At 37.0% G+C, this 21,562-nt stretch overlaps 1 protein-coding gene across 4 annotated transcripts in view; it reads left to right on the top strand.

Annotated features, from left to right (window-relative positions):
* Positions 1-21,562, top strand: part of CRPPA (CDP-L-ribitol pyrophosphorylase A) — a 299,753-nt gene that overhangs the window by 138,383 nt on the left and 139,808 nt on the right. Inside the window, exon 7 of one of the 4 annotated variants that reach the window (XM_082633141.1) lies at positions 9,810-9,876. The exons of the other annotated variants lie outside the window; for them this stretch is intronic. Within the exon in view, the coding sequence (XP_082489267.1) occupies positions 9,810-9,876 (67 nt within the window). The remainder of the gene's footprint in view (positions 1-9,809; positions 9,877-21,562) is intronic. 4 annotated transcript variants of the gene reach the window in all.

Below are 21,562 nucleotides of genomic sequence, written 5' to 3' on the forward strand. Positions count from 1 at the left end.
CTGGCGCTGTGTGATTTTTTTTTCAGTGCCTTCACTTCTCAGGTCCTGTCCTTCTCATTTCCAGTATCCGTTGTTTTCAGTGCACTTCATCTACCTACCTGTTGGGCCCAGTCTGGATATAGCCATCATCTTAACTGTGTTGAAAAATAAATACTAAGGCTATTTCTTAACTTCTGACCACAGTATTTTACCTTTCTTTATCTTATACTAAATTACTCTAACTGCACATATTTAAATTTTATAGGAAACTCTAATCCCACTGTCTTCTCTCTTGCAGCTACCTTTTGTTTCACACTTTACTTCGATACCATGATCCATCACTTCAGTGGATCATGGATCTTTTACCAATATCTTTAATTCCCTTGTCCTTCTATTAAACCCAGTTAGTAAAACCTCATTCATGTTATCAGTCTAACTTTTCACTTCTCTGAGCCTGTATTCAGTCTTAACACTGCTGGAGATAAGTATACAACGGTGTAGATTACTGTACTTTAAAAATACTGGTCTTACATGCCACAGAGCGGCTGGGCCCGTGAGCCCTGGCCGCTGAAGCCTGCGCGTCCGGAGCCTGTGCTCCGCAACAGGAGAGGCCACAACAGTGAGAGGCCCTCGTACCGCAAAAAAATAAATAATAAAAAAATAAAAATAAAAATAAAAATACTGGTCTTTGTTCTTCACTGGGCCCTGAATGTTGTAAAGCAAGCACACTGTGATTCCATTGTGAGCTCCCCATTCTCCTCAGTGGATATTTTAAACCTTTTCCTCTCTCCTTAAATGTCTAACCCAGGTTTCTTAACCTTGGCACTATTGGCATTTTGGACTAGATATTGTGAGGGACTGTCCTGTGCCTTGGACACTGTTTAGCAGCATCCCAGTCTTCTACCCACTAGATGACAGTATTATACCCCCAGTTGTAGCAAACAAAATGTCTCCAGACATTGCTAAATGTTGCCTGGAGGGGGGACAAAATCATCCTCCGGTTGAGAACCACTGGTCTAACCCCACCATCTTTACCTCCACTCTTAAATATGGTCTTATCTCTAACTTCAGAGCATAATTATATACTCCAATATGGGAACATTCCTATCTTCCAAGCACCAAACCTTTAAAGAATCTTGCATCTGTAGCCATCTTCTCATTGAGACTATTTCCTCTCCTGAGCTCTGGTTCTCTTCCCCCCTTCCCCCTCCCCCATTAGCAGATACATGTTCCTTCCATTAAAACAAAAACAAAGAAACAGTTCTAAACCCAAGGTTACCCTGTAGCCAAACTTCTTTAAAATAATTTATCTTCTCATTCCTCAGTCCACTGCATTTTGACTTCTGCCCCAACCTTCCGTAGGAACTGCTCTCGCTGAAGTCCTCAGTGACCTTCCTATGGGAAATCCACAAGACATTTATCAGTCTTACCTTATTTATTGCACCACTTGACTCTCTTGTCTGATACTATTTTTTCTAGAAGGAGTCCATCGAGTAGATTTTGTAACATCTTGTTTCTCTTTTATCCTTTTTCATTTTTGGCTGCTTCTTCTAAGTTTCTTTTGCAGGATTCAAGATTCTATTGATTTAGATTTTTGTACATAGGTAATTGGACTTCTTTAAAAAAATGCTGATGGCTTCACATATCCTTCATTTGCTAGGGACACAAAATATTCTCTAGCCCTGTGTTTAATTTTTCATTTTCCTGCATTTCAGATCTGTATATTCAGTCAGAGGTCCCTTAAATGTCGATGATGTCGATGATATTTCACATTCACAGGTTCTTTTTCCAGCCAGTCCTTCTCCATCTGCTAAGGTTTCAGTCTCTGAAAATGCATATCATTTCCTCATTCTCTAAACCTCATATAAAGTTTGACTCATTCTCTATCTCACCCCCAAAGCAAATCAAGTTCCAAAACATTTGAATTCTACCTCTCATTATCCTTCATATGTGTCCTTTTATCTTCATTGCCACTGTCCTAGGCACCCCAACTGTTGTCTGGATTATTGCAACAGCCTGTTAACTGACCTCCAGCCTTCAATCTTGCCCCTCTCAGATTTATTCTTTATAAAGAATAATTGTTCTAAGAATGATTGTTCTAAATTGTTTATCATGCTATTCCCCATTCAAATCTGTTTCTTGGTTTTCCACTGCTTCTAAATTAATATAAAAATTCCTTGCTATGTCTCATAAGATCTTTCACATGACTAATACTACTAATAAAAATAACAAAAACAACAATAATAACAGCCAATGATTTTCAGCACTTATTTTATGCTAGGTACCATAGCAAATGCTCTTAACAACCTTTTGAAATGGGTACTGTTAATGTTTTTTTTCCAGATGAAAGAACTGAGGCATAGAGGGCATGTTTTTTTTTTTTTTTTTTTTTTGTGGTACGCGGGCCTCTCACCGTTGTGGCCTCTCCCGTCGTGGAGCACAGCCTCCGGACGCGCAGACTCAGTAGCCATGGCTCACGGGCCTAGCCGCTCCACGGCATGTGGGATCTTCCTGGACCAGGGCACGAACCCGTGTCCCCTGCATCGGCAGGCGGACTCTCAACCACTGCGCCACCAGGGAAGCCCTAGAAGGGATGTTTAAATGGTTCTTGTTAACATTGTTGTGAAGGGGCAGAACAGGGACATGGAGATGAACTTGGATTCATGTAACACCAAAATCTGTCTTCTTAACCGGCACCCTTGCCAAACAGCCCTGCACTCTCTAACTGTGCACTCTTCGGGCCAGCTCTACTTTTTGCAGCTTCTCAAATGTGATAGTACCTTCTTACCTCCAGGGCCTTCACCCACGATGTCATTTTCCCCAGGGAGCTTTTCCTGATTGTTTTTCCCCTGAAGTCTGGTTTATGTACCCTTCTATTGTGTTTTGTGAGAGGCTGTACAGCCCCATGTGAGGTCTTCCCAAAGCATGAGGCAGTCTTGATAAAAGGGGGACATTTATTGAATGTTGAATAAATAATAAATGAATGGATAAATGATCACAACTTCTTATTACTAAGTGGGACATTGTGTTATATATTGTACTGTGCTTGCTGCATAACAAGTTACCCCCAAATTTAGTGACCTTAAGTAACAAACATCTACTGTCTCAGTTTCTGTGGGTTAAGAATCTAGGCACAGCTTAGCCAGGTTCCTTTGACTCAAGGTCTTTCATTTGATTACAGTCAAGTTGTCTATCCTCTATAGGCTGTCCTCTACAGTCTAATCTGAAGACTTGATTTGGAGGTAGATTCTGCGCTCAAACTTACGTGGTTGTTGGCAGGTCTCAGTCCCTTGCCATGTAGGCTTCTCCACAGGGCTGCCTCACCACATGGCACTCAGGATTGAAGACCCAGTACTTTTGTAACCTAATCTTAGAAGTGACATTCCATCATTTCTTTCGTATTCGGTTCATTTGAAGCAAGTCTCTATGTCCAACGCACACTCAAGAGGAGGGAGTTATACAAGATTGTGAATACTGGGAAGTGTGGGTATCCTTGGGGGGGTGTTTTAGAGACTGATTATCACAAACTGTTACTATCTCAAAATAAATCTTCTAAGTTGTAAAAAGAAAACACCCACTAACATGGCCATCCTAGTTTCCTGTGGCATGTGAGGCAGTACTCTGTATAGACCTGAGTCTTCTCTGAACATCAGAAATTTGCTTTATTGTACCTAAAATTTCCTCATCAAGATCATCATCCATCTCAACTATAATTCCCTAGTCAAATGAGTGGAGGTACAGTCTATTTAATATGGATTCTAGGCCTTAGTAATTGAGTCTACCAGAAATTCTGTATAAAAAACTCCAGAGATGATCAGAAAATTCTGAATAGTTTTGGAATCAACAATGGACAAGAGGTGCTAACTAGCCAAAACCAACAGCCTGAGGACATACTCTCACCAAGGAATGAATATAATCTCCTGAATTAAATGTCATCCTATCCAATATAAACCAACTAAGAAAAGAATGAATGACTAATTTGTTTAGATTTTTATGTTGATCAGTCCATAGTATAGCCGTAGGTAACCTGTTGTATAATCTGATGAAACATACTGAGTATAACATGAATTTTAGAAGAAATGAGTCTAATGAAGGTAGAACTTGTAAAACGGAACTTTGTGTGTCCTGTTAACTTACTCAGACAGTCTTGGTTGACCTTCAGAGGAGATGTCATTCATTTCTGCTAAATCTGCCCTGGCTTTTAAATTTGCCTAAAAACTATTAAACCACACAAGGACTTATCAGGATGTTTTCTCTCGTAAACAGTCACAAGACTAACAATTATGGAGTGCCTTCCATTTGCCAGGGAGAATATTATGTACCTTAATCCTTTAAAAATAAACCTATGACTTTCCCTCTCATTTTACAAATAGAAAGAAATAGGGAAATCTTATGGCTTAATACTTTGTCTAAGATTATATAAATAATTGAATGTAGGTGCTGCTTGATTCATTATGATTTCTACTAAATATTTTTCTAAGAAACGGTGAAATAAAAGAATTTTAAGTTTGACAGAAGGATTATATCTAAGGTCAGAAAGAAGTCTCCTTGTAAAAGAAATTATCAGTTATCTATCATTTTCTCTCCCTTTATAAGGGCACATTTATCTTATGGCATTTTTCAGCCCATAACTTATAGACAAACGCAAAATGCCACATATTCTAATATTTTTACCTCCAGAGCTTTTGTCTCATTTTGCAAAGGACATATAAAAAGCATGAAGTCACTATTATTAAAATCCAGGCACGGGCCTCCCTGGTGGCGCAGTGGTTGAGAGTCCGCCTGCCGATGCAGGGGATGCGGGTTCGTGCCCCGGTCTGGGAGGATCCCATATGCCGCGGAGCGGCTGGGCCCGTGGGCCGTGGCCGCTGGGCCTGTGCGTCCGGAGCCTGTGCTCCGCAACGGGAGAGGCCACAACAGTGAGAGGCCCGCATACCGCAAAAAGGAAAAAAAAAAAAAAATCCAGGCACCTGTAGGGCAGATCTGTGTAGGTGTGGAGCTGCTCAATGCACAACAGGAGGATTGTTTTATTGGCATGAAAAGAAAGGATGTTTCCTGATGAAACTAAAGGAAGAAATTGAGTATGCTTATTATAATTATCCATGCTAGATTTTGAGACATTCTTTAGTGATGAACTGAATATCTCAACTCTAATGTAATGATACACACCAAGTACATGGAGGAGGTTGCTAAAAAGTGAAATAAGGAATTAACTGAGTAGAGACTTACTGCTCCCACCCTCCATACACATGCAGATTTCACTCAGACTTAAATATCAAGACTTCATTATCAGGCTTGTTAGATTCCTTCTTTGATTTCTTTAAGGAGGTCGAAGTTTTCACAGAACCTACCTACTTTGGAGATAGAGGTCTCTAGAAGGTACGTCAGGGCAGTAGACAGTGATGGAAGAGACCTCGCCCCTTCTTCCCAACTCTCACTGAAAAATAATTTTTGCCATATACTGTGCTGAGAACAGTAAGGAATTTATAAGTAGGAAGATTGCTCTTTCATTAGTTACTTAATTCATGAAGGTATTTACCAAATATTAAATGCCTATCAAGATTTAGTCACTGGATTTATGCAGTTGAACTAAGCAGGTATTGTTCCCTGTCCTCAAGGAGCAGACTGTGCAGTTGGGGATAAAACAGTAAACAAACACGCAAAAAATGTTTAATTACAGATTGTGATAACGATACTAAGGAAAAAGTAAACTGTCCTTATGTAAGAGAGCCCTGGACAGTGATTTAAATTGCAAGGAGAGGGCAGTAAGTGAGCATCTCTTGGCAGATGTGGCATTTACTTAAGGCTAAAGTGGTATTCAGGAGTTAGCTATTTAAAGAGAAATACAGAAGGAACAGTGTGTGAAAGGTCCTTGAAGAGCTTCGTTCAGGGGCACTGAAATAAGACTTGTATGACTGGAGTGGAGGTGGACTGGTGGGAGGTGAGGATAGAGACCGCGAGGGTGTAAATGCAGCCTCGGAGGCTCTGCTAAGCATACTGTGACCGCCACCACCTACACTGCTACTGTAACCACTACCATTCCTTACATTTTGTCCTACAAGCAAACTGAAGTGGTAGAAGACTTCAGCTGAAAATGTCACGATCCAATTTACGTACATAAAAAGACCGTTGGCTGCTGCTGCTTAGAAGTAAAATTCTATGGAGAAAGACAGATAGTATTTAATGTTTTTATACGTCACACAACCCCTAAAATCACAAGTGTCTTCAACCCAATTTTTGTTCCTATAATAAAAGAAAAGAAGCTCCTGAAGAATGCTCATCTATAATCTGGACAAACAGGGGCCATAGGGGCTTTTTGTGTGTTTTGCTTATCCACCCCTTCCTGTTTCCTGGAGCACATAATTATTGTTTTGTGTAACCACAAATGACAAGCAGGATATAACTGAAAATCATTTGTTTTCCTGGGTGAAAGGCATGCTTTGGTTTTGTTGAGGTTGTCTGTGGTACCTAGTTTATTTTTCCTGATGCCCTCAAGGTTTCGTCCAGAGTATGGATCTGTGCCTTTTTTTTTTAAAATAGACATAACTAAATTCAGTGTATGACATATTCATCAAGCAAAACATCCAAAATAGCAAAGGAAGTAAGAAGAAAAGCAGAAATTAAAGAAATAGAACAAATTCAGTCATCTCAGCATTGTAAGACCTGTTCAAATTAGGGTTATTTCATGCTTATTTTGGCACATAACATTTTAAAATATTATGTTTAAAATACCGATTTTTCATTTCTTTGAAGCTGAACACTGTACAGTGTAATAGTGAAATAACACTGTGAACAGTGTTTCTTGGGCCTCTGAGTCTGAACAATGCCAACAGAATTCATTCATTTAGAGTATGTGGTTTTGGTGTATGTACAAGACTACATAAATTAGCTGAAGACCATCCAATAAAATCCATTTAGTTTGTTTGGGATGTTAGCCAGATTTCCTGATCAGTTTTCCAGAGGTAAAAAATGTCCAAAATCACTGGACCACCTAGTTGCTTGGGATGGTATTAATTACATTCATGCTCTATTTAATAAAATTAACAGTTTATAATTATAATTGGTTGTCAGAGTTTTAGAATTTGGTTATTAATGAGGGAGTAAGGATAATCCTCCCTACATGCCACTTTCTCTACTTTTTCTTTGTATACTTAACATGTATTCACCTTTTGTATCTGTGTGTATATTTGAAACATAGGGACATTGAAATATTACTCTTTCTGAAGGAACCAGATGGTTAATTTGTAAAAATGATAATCCTTGTCTGCTTAGGAATTAGGTCACTGCACACAAGTTCTAGTTACGTTATGCTAAGTTAAAAACAAATAAGCCGAAAGAATAGCCAACATCTAGCTTTGGGGATATATTTGTAAAAATCAGGTCTTCTCTTGTAATTCAGGAAATTGATTTTACACACATGGTAGATATGTTTAGAGGGAAAATTTTTATAAGAAACTGAAAAAAATTGCTCTTTGGCATGTAGATTATAGTTTCCAACCTTCAACAGTTGATTTTCTTTAATATGTATACACTAATTTTCTTATGCTATTTAAATTGAGATAAAGTTTTAAAACTTATTCACTGATGTCATTTCATTTTATTGATTTCTTTTTGGTTCTGAATAGAAGATATGTAATTTTTTAAAATAATAATTTTATACTTATTAATGTTTCCCTAATAATTGAGTTTGGTGATACATTTCAACTATTTGCATGTGGTATGACTATACTTAGTAACACCATAAAGTAGATTATTCTTTTGTTCTGGTGGTTTTAAGTAAATAATGGCTCCAAAGTTTTTGCTGTTTTAGGGAAACTAAACCAAATATACCCCTTTGAACTTGTGGTCAGAATAAATTATCCATGGTGTCTTGGTACCTGAGAACTTTTTTCAAAGTCTTGTAGTACTTGTCTCCTTAGGCTAAATATCTCCTCTCTTTCTCCTCATATCTTCAATGACTGTTCGCTGCATGTGAGTCAGAGTCTATACATTTTGACCCATTATTTCAGACCTCTCACAGTCGATGCTGAACCTTTCACTCACAATGTCAACTCTCTTGTGGCCCAGCATATTGTCTTGCTCATGCTTTGAAATTTTGTAGTTTTCTCTCACTCTTTTTCACTCAGTGTTCTGCTTGATTGCATGCCATCCTTGTCAGTTCTGTTTAATACTTGATTTAATATTACTCTTTCCATGAAGTTGTTCCCATTTTTTCTGGTTCTTGGACTTTCTACACTACTTACCAACAGTGGTATCATTCTGCATACGCTACTTTTTATTGTTATTCTTTTGCCTGTCTCTTTCACCATCTCTTTTATTGCTGATCTCTTGCACAGTGCTGTGTATATGGGGGAGCCAGGTAAATAGTTGTGGTTAGTGGTGGTAGAATGATGAACAAGCAAGCTTCTGGAATACCTCTCCACCTGGACATCTGCCAAATGTGTTTCTGGAGATAAAGAGGTAGCTGCTGGGCGTCCATCAATCATGTGAACAGTTGAGAAGAGTTTAGAACACAGAGTACACCCAAGAAGTTATAATTGATTTCCCAACCAGAAGAAAACTGTTTTTACAAATGGAGGGAAACGAATAGCAAATAAAAGATGTTGATGAGATGAACTGGAGTTAGCTATGGTGATAAAGTTGGTGGCCAGAAGCCTTCTGTCAGGAAAGGGGGAGGGAGAGAGAGAGTGATGGGGAACTGAGCTCTGCTGTGGGGGAATTGCAGTGGCGTGAAGAAACAGGTCCATAAGCAACATTTTAAGGTTTATTCTTTAGGATCTGTAATAAGATTCTATATCAGGATATGAATCTACCTTTCTGTATCACTTAGGAACATACTGCTTTAAAAATATCCTGAGGTAGATAATTGTTCACATACTTCTGAAATAAGTCACATGATCATGTTTTTATTATTTTTGCTCAAAACGTAATTTATCCTTAATATTTAAAAAACGTTTTGGGCCTATCGGCTAAATGTATATTCAATAGGTTACTATTATGTAACTCATAATGGAAAGTTGTATGAGATGGAAATCTTATTTTATATATACAGTAATTATATTTTTTACTCAAAGGGAAAATACATTAATAAAAATCTCTTACTATGTAGGGTCTGAACAATTATATTGGCAGTATTTGGATTGTACAAGTGTTAGGGTGGTATTAAATATTCCTTAAAAGTTGGGAATTCCCTGCAGTCACATGGTTAGGACTCTGAGCTCTCACTACTGAGGGCCCGGGTTTGATCCCTGGTTGGGGAACTAAAATCCCATAAGCCGCACAGCATGGCCAAAAAAAGAAAAAAGAAAAAAAAGTTAATCAGTGCATTGTTTTTTTTTGTGGTTATATATGAAGGAACTCTTCACTAAGCTACTCATGCATGTTTATAGCTGATTTTAGTTTTCTTCTTTTTTTATTTCCTATCTAATTTAAAATTAGAGACAGTGTTAAAAACTCGGTAGCACAGAGTTCGAGCTGAGAATGTATTTTGTTCTATTTGTTTTTAATTTTTATTGGAGTATAGTTGATTTACAATGTTGTGTTAGTTTCAGGTGTACAGCAAAGTGAAGCAGTTACACATATACATATATCCACTCTTTTTTAGATTCTTTTCCCATATACATCATTACAGAGTACTGAGTAGAGTTCCCTGGTCTATACAGTAGGTCCTTATTAGTTATCTATTTTTTATATAGTTGTGTGTATATGTCAATCCCAATCTCCCAATTTATCCCTCCCCCCTCTTCCCCCCTGGTAACCATAAGTTTGTTTTCTATACCTGTAACTCTATTTCTGTTTTGTAAATAAGTTCATTTGTATTATTTTTTTAGATTCCACATATAAGCGATATCATAGAGACCTCATCTAGCCATTTTGAACACACTTGTCATATTTATGGTATGTTATTTTAAAATTATATTAAACACTTGTCTGATAAAATACAATTTTAGTATTTCCCTTGTTAAAAAATGACTCTACTAAAACCTTTAAGTTGTTAGAATATTACTGCTTTTGGTGTCAGCTACTGATTTCTGAGTAAATGCTGAAGGCCAAAAACCACAACTCTCCATCTAGCCCAGGATTTTGCAGTTGCTATGTTATTAACATTTTGGGACAGATAATTCTTTGTTCTGGAGGCTGGCCTGTGTGCGCATTATAGAATACTTAATAGCATCCCTGTCCTCTACCAACTCGGCACTGGTAGTACTTCCCTCTCCCACTTCTGACAACCGAAAATGTCTCCTGATATGGCTGAATTTCCTCTTAGGACGGTTTCCCACAGTTAAGAACTGCTAATGTAAACTTTTGTATCATGCACACTCAGAGTTTACAATGGCTTGGGGATGAAGCTGTGTGTGTGTGTATATATACACACGTATATATACATATGTATTTGTATATGTGTATGTATATATAATTGTAATTTCTAATGAATGCATAGCTAAATGCAATAGACTATTATCTTTAGACTATTTAAATCATTTATAAAACTAATTGGAAACAGTATTTGGTGTGGATTCTAATTAGTGATTTCAAATTAATGACATTTTGATTAGGATATAACTTGTACATACTTTATTAGTGCATATTTATATGGAAACTAGGCTCTCATGATACTTCCGTATATATCTGGGCAGTGTCTGTAGTACTTAGAAAAGTTAAAATTTTGTAAGTGTAAATTAGATTATGCTGTAAGTTTGGGAAGAATTTGAGGGAAAATACAGTTGAAATAATAAATTCTTTAATTTTAGTCACTTAGTTTGCCATACTGATATATTTAATAAAAGATATAGGTAACTTATTTTAGATGATACAGAAAGGCAGTACCTTCAGTAGAATCAAGGTTAAAGTTACCTTCTGATTGTTAGTTGGAGGCACATTTCTCAGTAAATATATCAACTGAAAATGAGAGAGGACTTTTATATTATCTAACTGCTTGCTGCTTCAAAGTGTGATCCATGGACCAACTATAGCAACATTACCTGGTTGCTTGTTAGAAATGCAGCTTCTACTTATTGTGGCATTTTACACTACCACCAACAATTAGAGTCAATTTCATACCCAAACACAATTTATTGTTGTCAGTTTTATAATTTTAGCCATTTTTATGGATGTATAACAGAACCATACTGTGTATTTGATTTGAAAATATATCTGTGATGACTTTTTCATGTGTTTAATGCATTTTTTAAGTAAAATTTTAAATTGGAAAAAAAATGCAGATTCTTAGACCCCGCTCCACATCTAATGGAATCAAAATCTGTATTTTTAACGAGATTCCCAGAGATTCTTATGCATATTGAAGTTGGAGAAACACAGGTCTTAACTTCGTTTCATCTTCCCAGTATGATCTCCATGAGGACAGAAACTGTCTAGTCTGTTGCTGTGGTCTCAGTGTGCTATCTAGTGTCTGGCTCAGAGCCCTCAATAGATAACTTATTGGTTGAATGAATGAAACTCTAACTTATGCTAATCCAGTGGATAGTAGGGTACCCTACTCTATGTGACTTTTAAAATTTTTTTAATTAAGACAGATAAGATTTGTTTACGTCAGCTTGCCAGTTCTCAGCTTGCAAATGTCTTATGCATTACTAAGAAACGTAAAGTGGTCATATTACCATACAGGCTTTTTAAACATATCATCCTTTATCATTTACAAAATGGATAGTATTTACAAAATATGCCTGCCAAACATGATTTATGTGAGCAAATGCCAGTCAATTCTCATTTACTACAAAATTGCCCATTAGTTATATATAGTATAATGTTCTATAGTAAACCTCAGTGGAAAGATAAGCTTGAGCAGATTTGGTAGCTTTGCCTTTTGCCTAAACACTTTCTAGGGGCTTCCCTGGTGGCGCAGTGGTTGAGAGTCTGCCTGCCAATGCAGGGAGGCCCGCGTACCGCAAACAAAAACAAAAACAAAAAAACAAAAAAAAACTTTCTAGCTTTGGATGTATAATCTGTATGATAAAATGGGAGCCTAGAATTCTTTGTAATAGTGTTCTGGTTTGTTAAGATTAGGACTTGTATTTTCCATTCCACAATTCTTGTGGTTTTGCATCAGAAAAGTTACTGGCCTTCAAAGGGAATTTTAACAGTGAGACAGAGGGACATATAAAGGAGAACTTTCATTAAGGTTGTATTATCACAATAATTACTTCTGTAACCATCACCTGCTTGGTGTATATTGAATGCAGTGGTTCAGAAGCCCTTGACTCTTCCAGGATCAAATCTGAGGACCTGAATTGGAGGACCTACCTTAAATACTCTCTTCCCTGTCTAGGACCCAGAGAAATGATCTGAGTTAGGGGATTGTCTGTGGTGGCAATTAAGCTTTTTAGCACTCAAATGACTTCCTCCAGATGAGGTGTTTCTCCTGAGTTGACCTTAGGGCCTGTAGTGTCACTGCCCTCTGAGTAAAGTCTTGTAACTTCCATGATGTAGTACTGGTTACTTGGAGTAAACTGACACCCTGTGTACTTGAGAGGTTAACTGTTCAGAGTCCCATAGACCTTAGTCTGGGTATTACCCCTCACTGGCAGTACCATCTCAGACAGATTCTTTAAACTTCTGTGCTTACCTTCCTTATCCATAACATGAGGATAATGTTAATATATGCATTGGTATGTTATGTGGTTTCAGTAAGATAATTGTTTAACGTATTTAGCACAGATTCTGATGAATAGTAATACCTCAATAAATGTAAGATTTAAGATGTAAAAGGATAATGGAGATGTGGTGATGTGTGAAAAGGTCATTTAAAAGTGGAAGTTAAGTGAGAAGCAAGTGGAATAATAGCAAACATTTAATGTACACTGTGTGGAAAGATGGTCATTAGTGTTTCACATAAATTCAAGAAAACAAAGATGAATGACATGACAGGACTCACACTAGAATAGGGACTTTCTAGAACAATGATTATTGAGGAAAGTCCAATCCATAGACTCAGGAACAGAGACAGTGTTCACTGCATTATAAGACTCTAATCTTTGTGCAGTGTGGCTTTTAAGCTACATAATTAAGGGAGAACCAGCCCTTTCCCTGGTGTGATAAGGTCCCGTGATCTAACACTGTTGCAGCATGGCAGAACCTTGGTTCTCGTGCTACTCTGCCTGCCTGAGAGGATTGAAACACTATCAAGAGTTTGGTATGTCTGACAGGCTAGGATCTGAGTCTTGTGGTGGCAGCTTGGGAAGTAGAAGGCCACTGGTATGATCCACCAACTTAGTGTACATGGTTGGAGGTCCATAGTTGACATAGCATGGCAGAATGGTAACCTGATTTACTTACCACCTCAAAACTCTACCGACATTTATTGTTTTAAAGCTGTAGCTTTTTTCTCTGAAGCTTTCCAGAAGACCAGCCGATAGGGAAGAAGTTTTGGAAAATTTAATCCTTAACTCTCACATATTAACTTAACTAATCTATCAATTCTGATATGTAAACTGAGCCATGGCGCTTAAGTAATTTGCCCAAAGTTGTACAGCAAATTTGTTGCAGAGCTAGATTCAAACACCCAGGGATCTTGGCTCCAGGTGCCATGTTCTTAACTGCAAGAAAGAGCTTTAGAGCTGTCTAAAAAATAGTAGAGTAAATGTTCAATGCTAGATGGACAAAACCTCCACAGAAGTCTAAAAATAACCATGAAGTAAATGTTAATTGGCAACTCAGAATTTGGAAACAGTACTTCTTAAAGGAGTGTCTCAGGTAAAGACTGCTGAAAAGCAGGATGGAGAGGCTCTGGGCTGTTACCCTGTGACTGAAGGTCCAGACACAGCACCCACAGGCCAGAGGCGACTCCATTGATAAAGACAGTAACCGATGAATTGATGGCCCAGACTCAGCATTCTGTTGGCATCAGTCATAGCTACGTAAGGTTCTCTGGATTGGCAGTATAGAAGTACTTTCCGCCCCAGCTTTATTGAGGTATAATTGACCAATAAAAGTTGCGTGTATTTAATGTATACAGCATGATGTTTTGACATACACTTTGAAATGATCACCATAATCAAGCTCATAGATCCATCACCTCACATAATTACCATTTTCTTTTTTGGGGGTGTGGGTGAGAACACTTAAGATTAACCCTCTTACGTATATTTCAGTTATACAATATACTATTGTTAATTACAGCCACCATGCTACACATTAAATCCCTAAAAACGTATTCATCTTGCATAACTGAAACTTTGCCCTTGGACCGGCATCTCCCCATTTCCCCTACCCTCTGGCAGCCACGAGACTTTTAACTGTTAACATGTTGTCTACAGAGTGAAAAGTGCACCTCTCTCTGATTCCCTTGTATATACCCACATTAATGCCCTTGTTTGAATGGGAGGGAGGTGGGAAATTGATGGATTCAGATTAAGAAATGATCCAGCCAACATGTTCTGTAAAAAGAGTGCTGGCTTTCAGAAACATGTTTTTGAACCTCTGACTCATGGGACTGGAAAACAATGCCTTTCAGCCTTAGTTAAGCCTTAACTCTTCTTGAAATGGAAAACGTTTTTTGGCAACGCAGCTTCCTTCCTAATATCCCTACTTTAAATAGTACTTTGAATATGCAGATGTTTGCATTTTGTTAGTAGTAAATATTTTGTAAGTTCTAATTTTTTTATGATGTAAGGAAAGTATTTCAAGGCAGGGTTTTGGTTTTTTTTTTGGGACATACTTTTTAAATTTTACTAAACGCATTGGAAGGTTGTTTTAAATTTTGTTTAAATGTTCTCCGAACCAAAATATTTACAGAACAAGGAGTTCTAGCCAGCAGATTGTTCCATTTGTTGTGTTTGAGTGTGGAAACATTAAGAATGATAGCTTAAAATGATGCCATAGAACTTTTTCATAAACAGCCTAATAGCATTGTCTAAGGTGGTCTTTGTTTATTAAAGGTGTCAAAGTCTCCTTTGCTATATTTAGGTAGAATCTAAGTTTCTTTACTGAAGCACGGAAAATATTGTTTGTTTTCTGTTTGGGAGGAAAGCAGTATGACCAAATAAAAGAGTTAAATTTCACTGGAAACAATTATTAAAAGAGTCTCAATTGCAAGATGGAAAAAAATGTAGTTTGGTTTTCATATTTTTTTCAAAGGGGGTAAAAAAATGAAGGTTGGGGGAAAGTCAGAAAATCCCTCAATTCTCGGTGGTATCTCAGCAGGGGCGGGGGAAACTATCAGTGCCTACCATTTTAAAACTCTTCAGCTTGTAAAAATAATAATTAGTAAGCTCTACAATTTATAATGAAAATCACAGACCACACAAGTCTGATTTTAAAAATCTGGAAGAAACCTCAAGGCTCTCTCTGTCCCTCAAAAAATTCTCACACCTTTTGGTTCTGTAGAATAACTCAGTAAAAATCGGAATTCAAGAAGGTTAAAAATTCAAAAGACAGCATTGCAAGAGATTAATAGAGCGACTGATAATTGTGGAAACAATTAGAGCCACACTTTAATAGAAATAATTAGTACATTAGACATAGAATATAGCAAAGGTCAGGTCAGGTTATTAACATAGACGGAAACTTGGGATAATCACAGTGTATTCCAAGTAAAAACTAAATGATAAATAAGAGAATAGGTGTGAATGATAATAAAGGCATCCAACATATGGATCATGTTTATATGTCAAGTAGACAAACCAAGATGTTATTCTGAAAGTTAGAAGAAAATTTCCTTGAAATGACTAACTAGTTCTGTAAGATGCAGAGGGCATATTTTCAAGAAGAATTGAGGAACAGCAACTGACAATTAAATATGGTCTGATTCTAATTAAGATTTTGAACCTCCTCATAAAGAATTCTTCAGGTAGGTACCTAAGAGCAAAAATCAAAAACAAAACTTATAGAAAGGAGGATACTCTGCCTGACCTCTTGTACCTCCACAATACTTACTATCCAAATACATACAGTGAAGCGTTGTCTATAAACTTTGGAGGGAATCAAAGGGGAATCCAAGAATACTACCACTAGCCAAATTGTCATTTAGTTAGAAAGACAACAGGAAAAAAATTCGTATGTAACTTCTATGACTACTTCCTGGTAGAACTACTTGATGTTGAAATCTACCCCCCAAAAATGGTGAATAGAGAGTGAGTAGATGACACATGGACTTTAAAAAGCATCCGGACAATGCTTTGAAACAGTGTTTGAAGACAGTGGTACAGAGACTGCAAATCTCTGAGGGAAAGTGTGAACTACACTTTTATTCCCAGATAAGTTATTCTTCCAACTAATAGAAGGAAGAACTCTAGGAATATAAAAATGTTGAGGTTTTTATTAAAAAACAAACAAAACCTACTTGCAACTGAAGTTCATCAAATAAAGAAGTGAATTAAAATGAATTTATAAAAGGAGAGGTTTTTATTTAAAACAGTTGTCTTGAGCATAGATAAATTATGTCTAAATTATGTGAATTATGGCTATAGAATAGTCTATGAATCTAATAAACCTTGTCAGGGTAGAAAAGTACAAGTGACCAGGACAGTGGGAAGAAGAGTTACAAAGTGCTATTTCTTTCTCTCTCATAGCAGGAAATCAGTTAGTACTGACCTACACATGAAGTGTGTTGCCATTGAAAAGTCCAGTGTCTTGATCCTGTTCACGATATTTTACTTAACATTTAGGAAAAGCTCCCTGGAGGTGAAGAATAATCTGAAGTATAGCAGCACCTTCAGTTTTATTATATTTAAGGGTTATTTATTTTTTTTGCTAACATTAAATAATTTTTAAATGACATGCATATGATTCCATTTTCATAAAATGTGCTAATGCTTTTGTTCCTTCATCGTTTTGTCCTACCAGCTTACTGCATATATTATTAATAGAGGATTGTTGAAACGATACTTACCTGATGTTCAGGGTAATTATTTCTAGGTAGTGTTATTTTTGGATGAGTTTTTTTTACCTTTTGAAAAAACTTCCATATAGTTGATTTTCAGAACATACACTTTTTTTTTTTCTTGAAACAAGACTGTGCTAAGTTTTAAAAACCTATTTATCAAGCATTTGCTACTGGTTAAAAACATGTTTCTGTCCTCAGAGACCCCATACCCTAAGAGTATGGGGTCCTCAAGAATTTTATCAGTTTTAATACTTGAAAAGCTAAATTGGAATATCCCTCATGTTCTCATCCTAGACCTTATTTATGTACCTCCAAAAGAAAAAAAATATTAATTAGTTTATTTATTTATTTTTGGCTGCGTTGGGTTTTCGTTGCTGCATGGGGCTTTCTCTAGTTGTGGCAGCGAGGGCTGCTCTTCGTTGCGGTGCGCGGGCTTCTCACTGCAGTGGCTTCTCTTTGTTGTGGAGCACGGGCTCTAGGCACGTGGGCTTCAGTAGTTGTGGCTCGCGGGCTCAGTAGTTGTGGCTCATGGGCTCTAGAGCACAGGCTCAGTAGTTGTGGTGCACGGGCTTAGTTGCTCCACAGCATGTGGGATCTTCCTGGACCAGGGCTTGAACCCGTGTCTCCTGCATCGGCAGGTGGATTCTTAACCACTGCCCAGGGAAGTCCCCAAAAGGAAATTTTTTAAAGTAAGTCATTTTCTTGTTTTTTTTTTGAGTTCAGAATTCACTCACACTTGTTAAAGTTGAGATACGTGGTTGCCTTATTTCATATCTGTCAAGTCAGAAACTAGGGAGGATTTGAGGATTATACCCAACGTTTATGCGAACACTCATGCCAGTATTGTAAATATTGGTAAAAGACATGAAACTCCAGGGTCAGAGGAAAGAATTTATTACAGCACTAGAAGTAAGGAGGATAGCAGTGCAGCACTGATTTTCTGAACTGCAGTTCCCCCGGGGGAAATACAGTTAGGGCTGGGTGTTGCTAGGCAGTTGAATGCACTAAAGAAGAATCTGGATATCGGGATGCACTGCCCTTATACAGGGACTGCTGGCAAACTAGCCCATCCTCTTCTTACAAGAGAGACATTGTCTTTATTACTCTAGAATGCCAAGCAGATTGTTCTATGGAGAGAGATGTCTCTATCTTTACTTTCTAGAACGTAAGCAAATTTGCTCCAAGAAGAGAGATGCCTATTTTTGCAAGTCTGCCTGCTATGTGAACATCTTTGAAGAGCCAATTTGGAGTATATTAGCTATTCATGCCTTTTAAAATGTTTGGATACATGAGAAACCCCTGAAAAATAATCTCCCTGTAATATCCAGAAGATGAGACTCCTTGAGCAAACTCACTGTTGCACAGCGGAAGCTGATTTCTTTATTTCACTATTGATACATGGCTGATGACTATGGAAGTTGTTTTTTTTTTTTTTTTGAATAATCTTCCCTCTGAAATTTGTACTCAAAAACTTTAAACCAAAGTAAAATTCTTGAAATTCATGAGCCAAGTGATTTCTATAGCATAGCTAAGACCTCAAAACCTTTACCTCTCTTTCTCAAATATTTTGTCAAAATTAGGTAGAATTAAGCTGAATTCTTCTGAAGAGATAATGCTCTTAGAGATACAGTTTCATGTTTTACTATGGAACAAGCATTGTATTTTAGATATATAACTAAAGCTTTCTAAACGTAATGCCAGTATTAACCACGAAAATGTGACTTCGTACAGAGTTATAGCAGAGATATCATTATAACAGAGCCCTTGTTTATTAGTTTTTTGTTCATATTGCTATAATAGAAAAAATAGAGAATAATTAGAGCATTGAACTATATGGAAGAAAAATTTTATTAGGAAAGTTTTTATAGTGTATGTACTATTTTCTATCTAGTCTGGGGCTACCTCTAGTAATAATCTTCTCATTATTGTTGCCCTAGTTTAAGTCTTATTTCTCTATCATATATAATAATTTCTTTTTGTTTTTATTATTTTTATTTTTTATTGAGGTATAGTTGACATATTAGTTTTAGGTGTATGACATTGTGATTCAACATTTATATACCTTATGAATTGATCACCAAGATAAGTCTAGTAACCATCTGTCACCATACAAAATTACCGCAATGTTATTGACTAGATTCCCTTTGTTGTACATTCCATTCCATGACTTATTTTGTAACTGGAAGTTTGTACTACTTTATGTTCTTCACCTGTTTTGCCCATACCCTTACCTCCCCCATCCCCACCCCTCTGGCAACCACCAGCTTGTTTTCCCTTATCTGAGTCTCTTTATGTTTTATTTTGTTCGTTCATTTGTTTTGGTTTTTAGATTCCATGTATAAGTGTATTTCTCTATCTGACTTATTTCATTTAGCATAACACCCTCTTGGAATATCATGGATGTTCCATCCATGTTGTCGCAAATGACAAGATTTTATTCTTTTTTATGGCTGAGTATATTCCACTGTGTATGCATACATACATACATATGTGTGTGTGTGTGTCTATATATATATATATATATATATATAAATATAAATAAAATACACACACACACCTCCACATCTTCAAGCATTCATCTGTCAACAGGCACTTCCATATCTTGGCTGCTACATTGAACACAGTGGTGCTTATGTCTTTTTGATTAGTGTTTTCATTTTCTTTGGGTAAATGCCCAAGAGTGGAATTGCTGGTTAGTATAGTAGTTATAGTTTTAATTTTTTGAGGAACCTTGTTACCGTTTTCCATAGTGGCTGCACCAGTTTACATTCCCACCAACAGTGCACTAGGGTTCATTTTTCTCCACACCCTCTCCAACATTTGCTATTTGTGGTCTTTTTTTTTTCTTCGGTACGTGGGCCTCTCACTGTTGTGGCCTCTCCCACTGCGGAGCACAGGCTCCGGATGCGCAGGCCCAGTGGCCATGGCTCATGGGCCCAGCTGCTCCGCGGCATGTGGGATCCTCCCGGACCGGGGCACGAACCTGCATCGGCAGGCGGACTCTCAACCACTGCGCCACCAGGGAAGCCCTATTTGTGGTCTTTTTGATGATAGCCATTCTGACAAGTATGAGGTGATCTCTCATGGTGATTTTGATTTGAATTTCTCTGATGATTAGTGATGTTGAGCATCTTTCCATGTGCCTGCTGGCCTTCTATATGTCTTCTTTGGAGAAATGTCTGTTCAGGACTTCTGTCCATTTTGATTGGGTTGTGTGTTTGTTTTGATATACAGTTGTATGAGCTGTTTATGTATTTTGGATATTAACCCTTTTTGGGTCATATCATTTGCAAATACTCCCATTCAGTAGGTTGTATCTTTGTTTTATCAATGATTTTCTTTGCTATTCAAAATCTTGTAAGTTTAATTAGGTCTCATTTGTTTATTTTTGCTTTTGTTTCTTTTGCCTTAGGGGACAGATCCAAAAAAATTTACTATGATTTATGCCAAAGAGTGTTCTGCCTATGTTTTCTTCTAGGAGTTTTACGGTTTCCGCTCTTTTGTTTAAGTCTTTAATCTGTCTTGAGTATATTTTTGTATGTGGTATAAGAAAGTGGTCCAGTTTTATTCTTTTGAATGTAACTGTCCAGTTTTTTCAGAGCTATTTATTGAGGAGACTTTCTTTCCACACTATGCATTATTGGCTTCTTTGTCATAAATTAATTAACCAGATATGGGTGGGTTTATTTCTGGGCCCTCTCCTCTGTCCCCTTGATCTATATGTCTGCTTTTGTGCCAGTACCATACAGTTTTGATTACTATAGCTTTGTAGTATAGTTTGAAATCAGGGAGCATGATACCTCCAGCTTTGTTGTTCTTTCTCAAGATTGCTTTGGCTATTTGGGGTCCTTTGTTATTCCATAGGTACTTTAGAATTATTTGTATTAGTTCTATGATAAATGCCATTGGTATTTTGATAGGGACTGTACTGAATCTGTAGATTGCTTTGGGTAGTATCATCATTTTAACAAAATTTTTTTTCCAATCCATGAGCACAGTACGTCTTTCCACTTAATCATGTCATCCTTAATTTCTTTCATCAATGTTTTATAGTTTTCAGAGTATAGGTCTTTAACCTCCTTGGTTAAATTTATTCCTAGGTATTTTATTCTTTTTGATGTAATTATAAATAGAATTGCCTTCTTAACTTCACTTTCTGATAGTTTATTATTAGTGTACAGAACTGCAACAGATTTCTACATATTTTGTATTCTACAATTTTACTGAATTCATTTGTTCTAATAGGTTTTTAGTGGAGTCTAGGGTTTTCTATACATAGTGTCATATCATCTGCAAATAGTGACAGTTTTATTTTTTCTCTTCCACTTTGTATGGTTTTTATGTCTTATTCTGGTGTGATTGCTGTGGCTGGGACTTCCCATACTATGTTGAATAGAAGTGGTGATGGTGGGCATCCTTGTCTTTTGCCTGATCTGAAAGGAAAATCTTTCAGCTCTTCCCCATTGAGTATGATGTTAGCTGTGGGTTTGTCATATATGACCTTTTTATGTTAAGATATGTTCCCTCTATACCTGCCTTATTAAGAGTTTCCATCATAACTGGGTGTTGAATTTTGTCAAAAGTTTCTTTTGGATCTATGGGGGTGATCATATGATTTTTATTCTTCATTTTGTGAATGTGCTGTATCATGTTCATTGATGTGTGAATATTGAATCAAACTTGTGTCCCTGGAATTAATCTCACTTGATTATGGTGTATGATCCTTTTAATGTATTGTTGAAT

The sequence above is a fragment of the Mesoplodon mirus genome (assembly GCF_964341445.2).
Source record: "Mesoplodon mirus genome assembly, chromosome: 9".
Lineage (NCBI taxonomy): Eukaryota > Metazoa > Chordata > Mammalia > Artiodactyla > Ziphiidae > Mesoplodon > Mesoplodon mirus.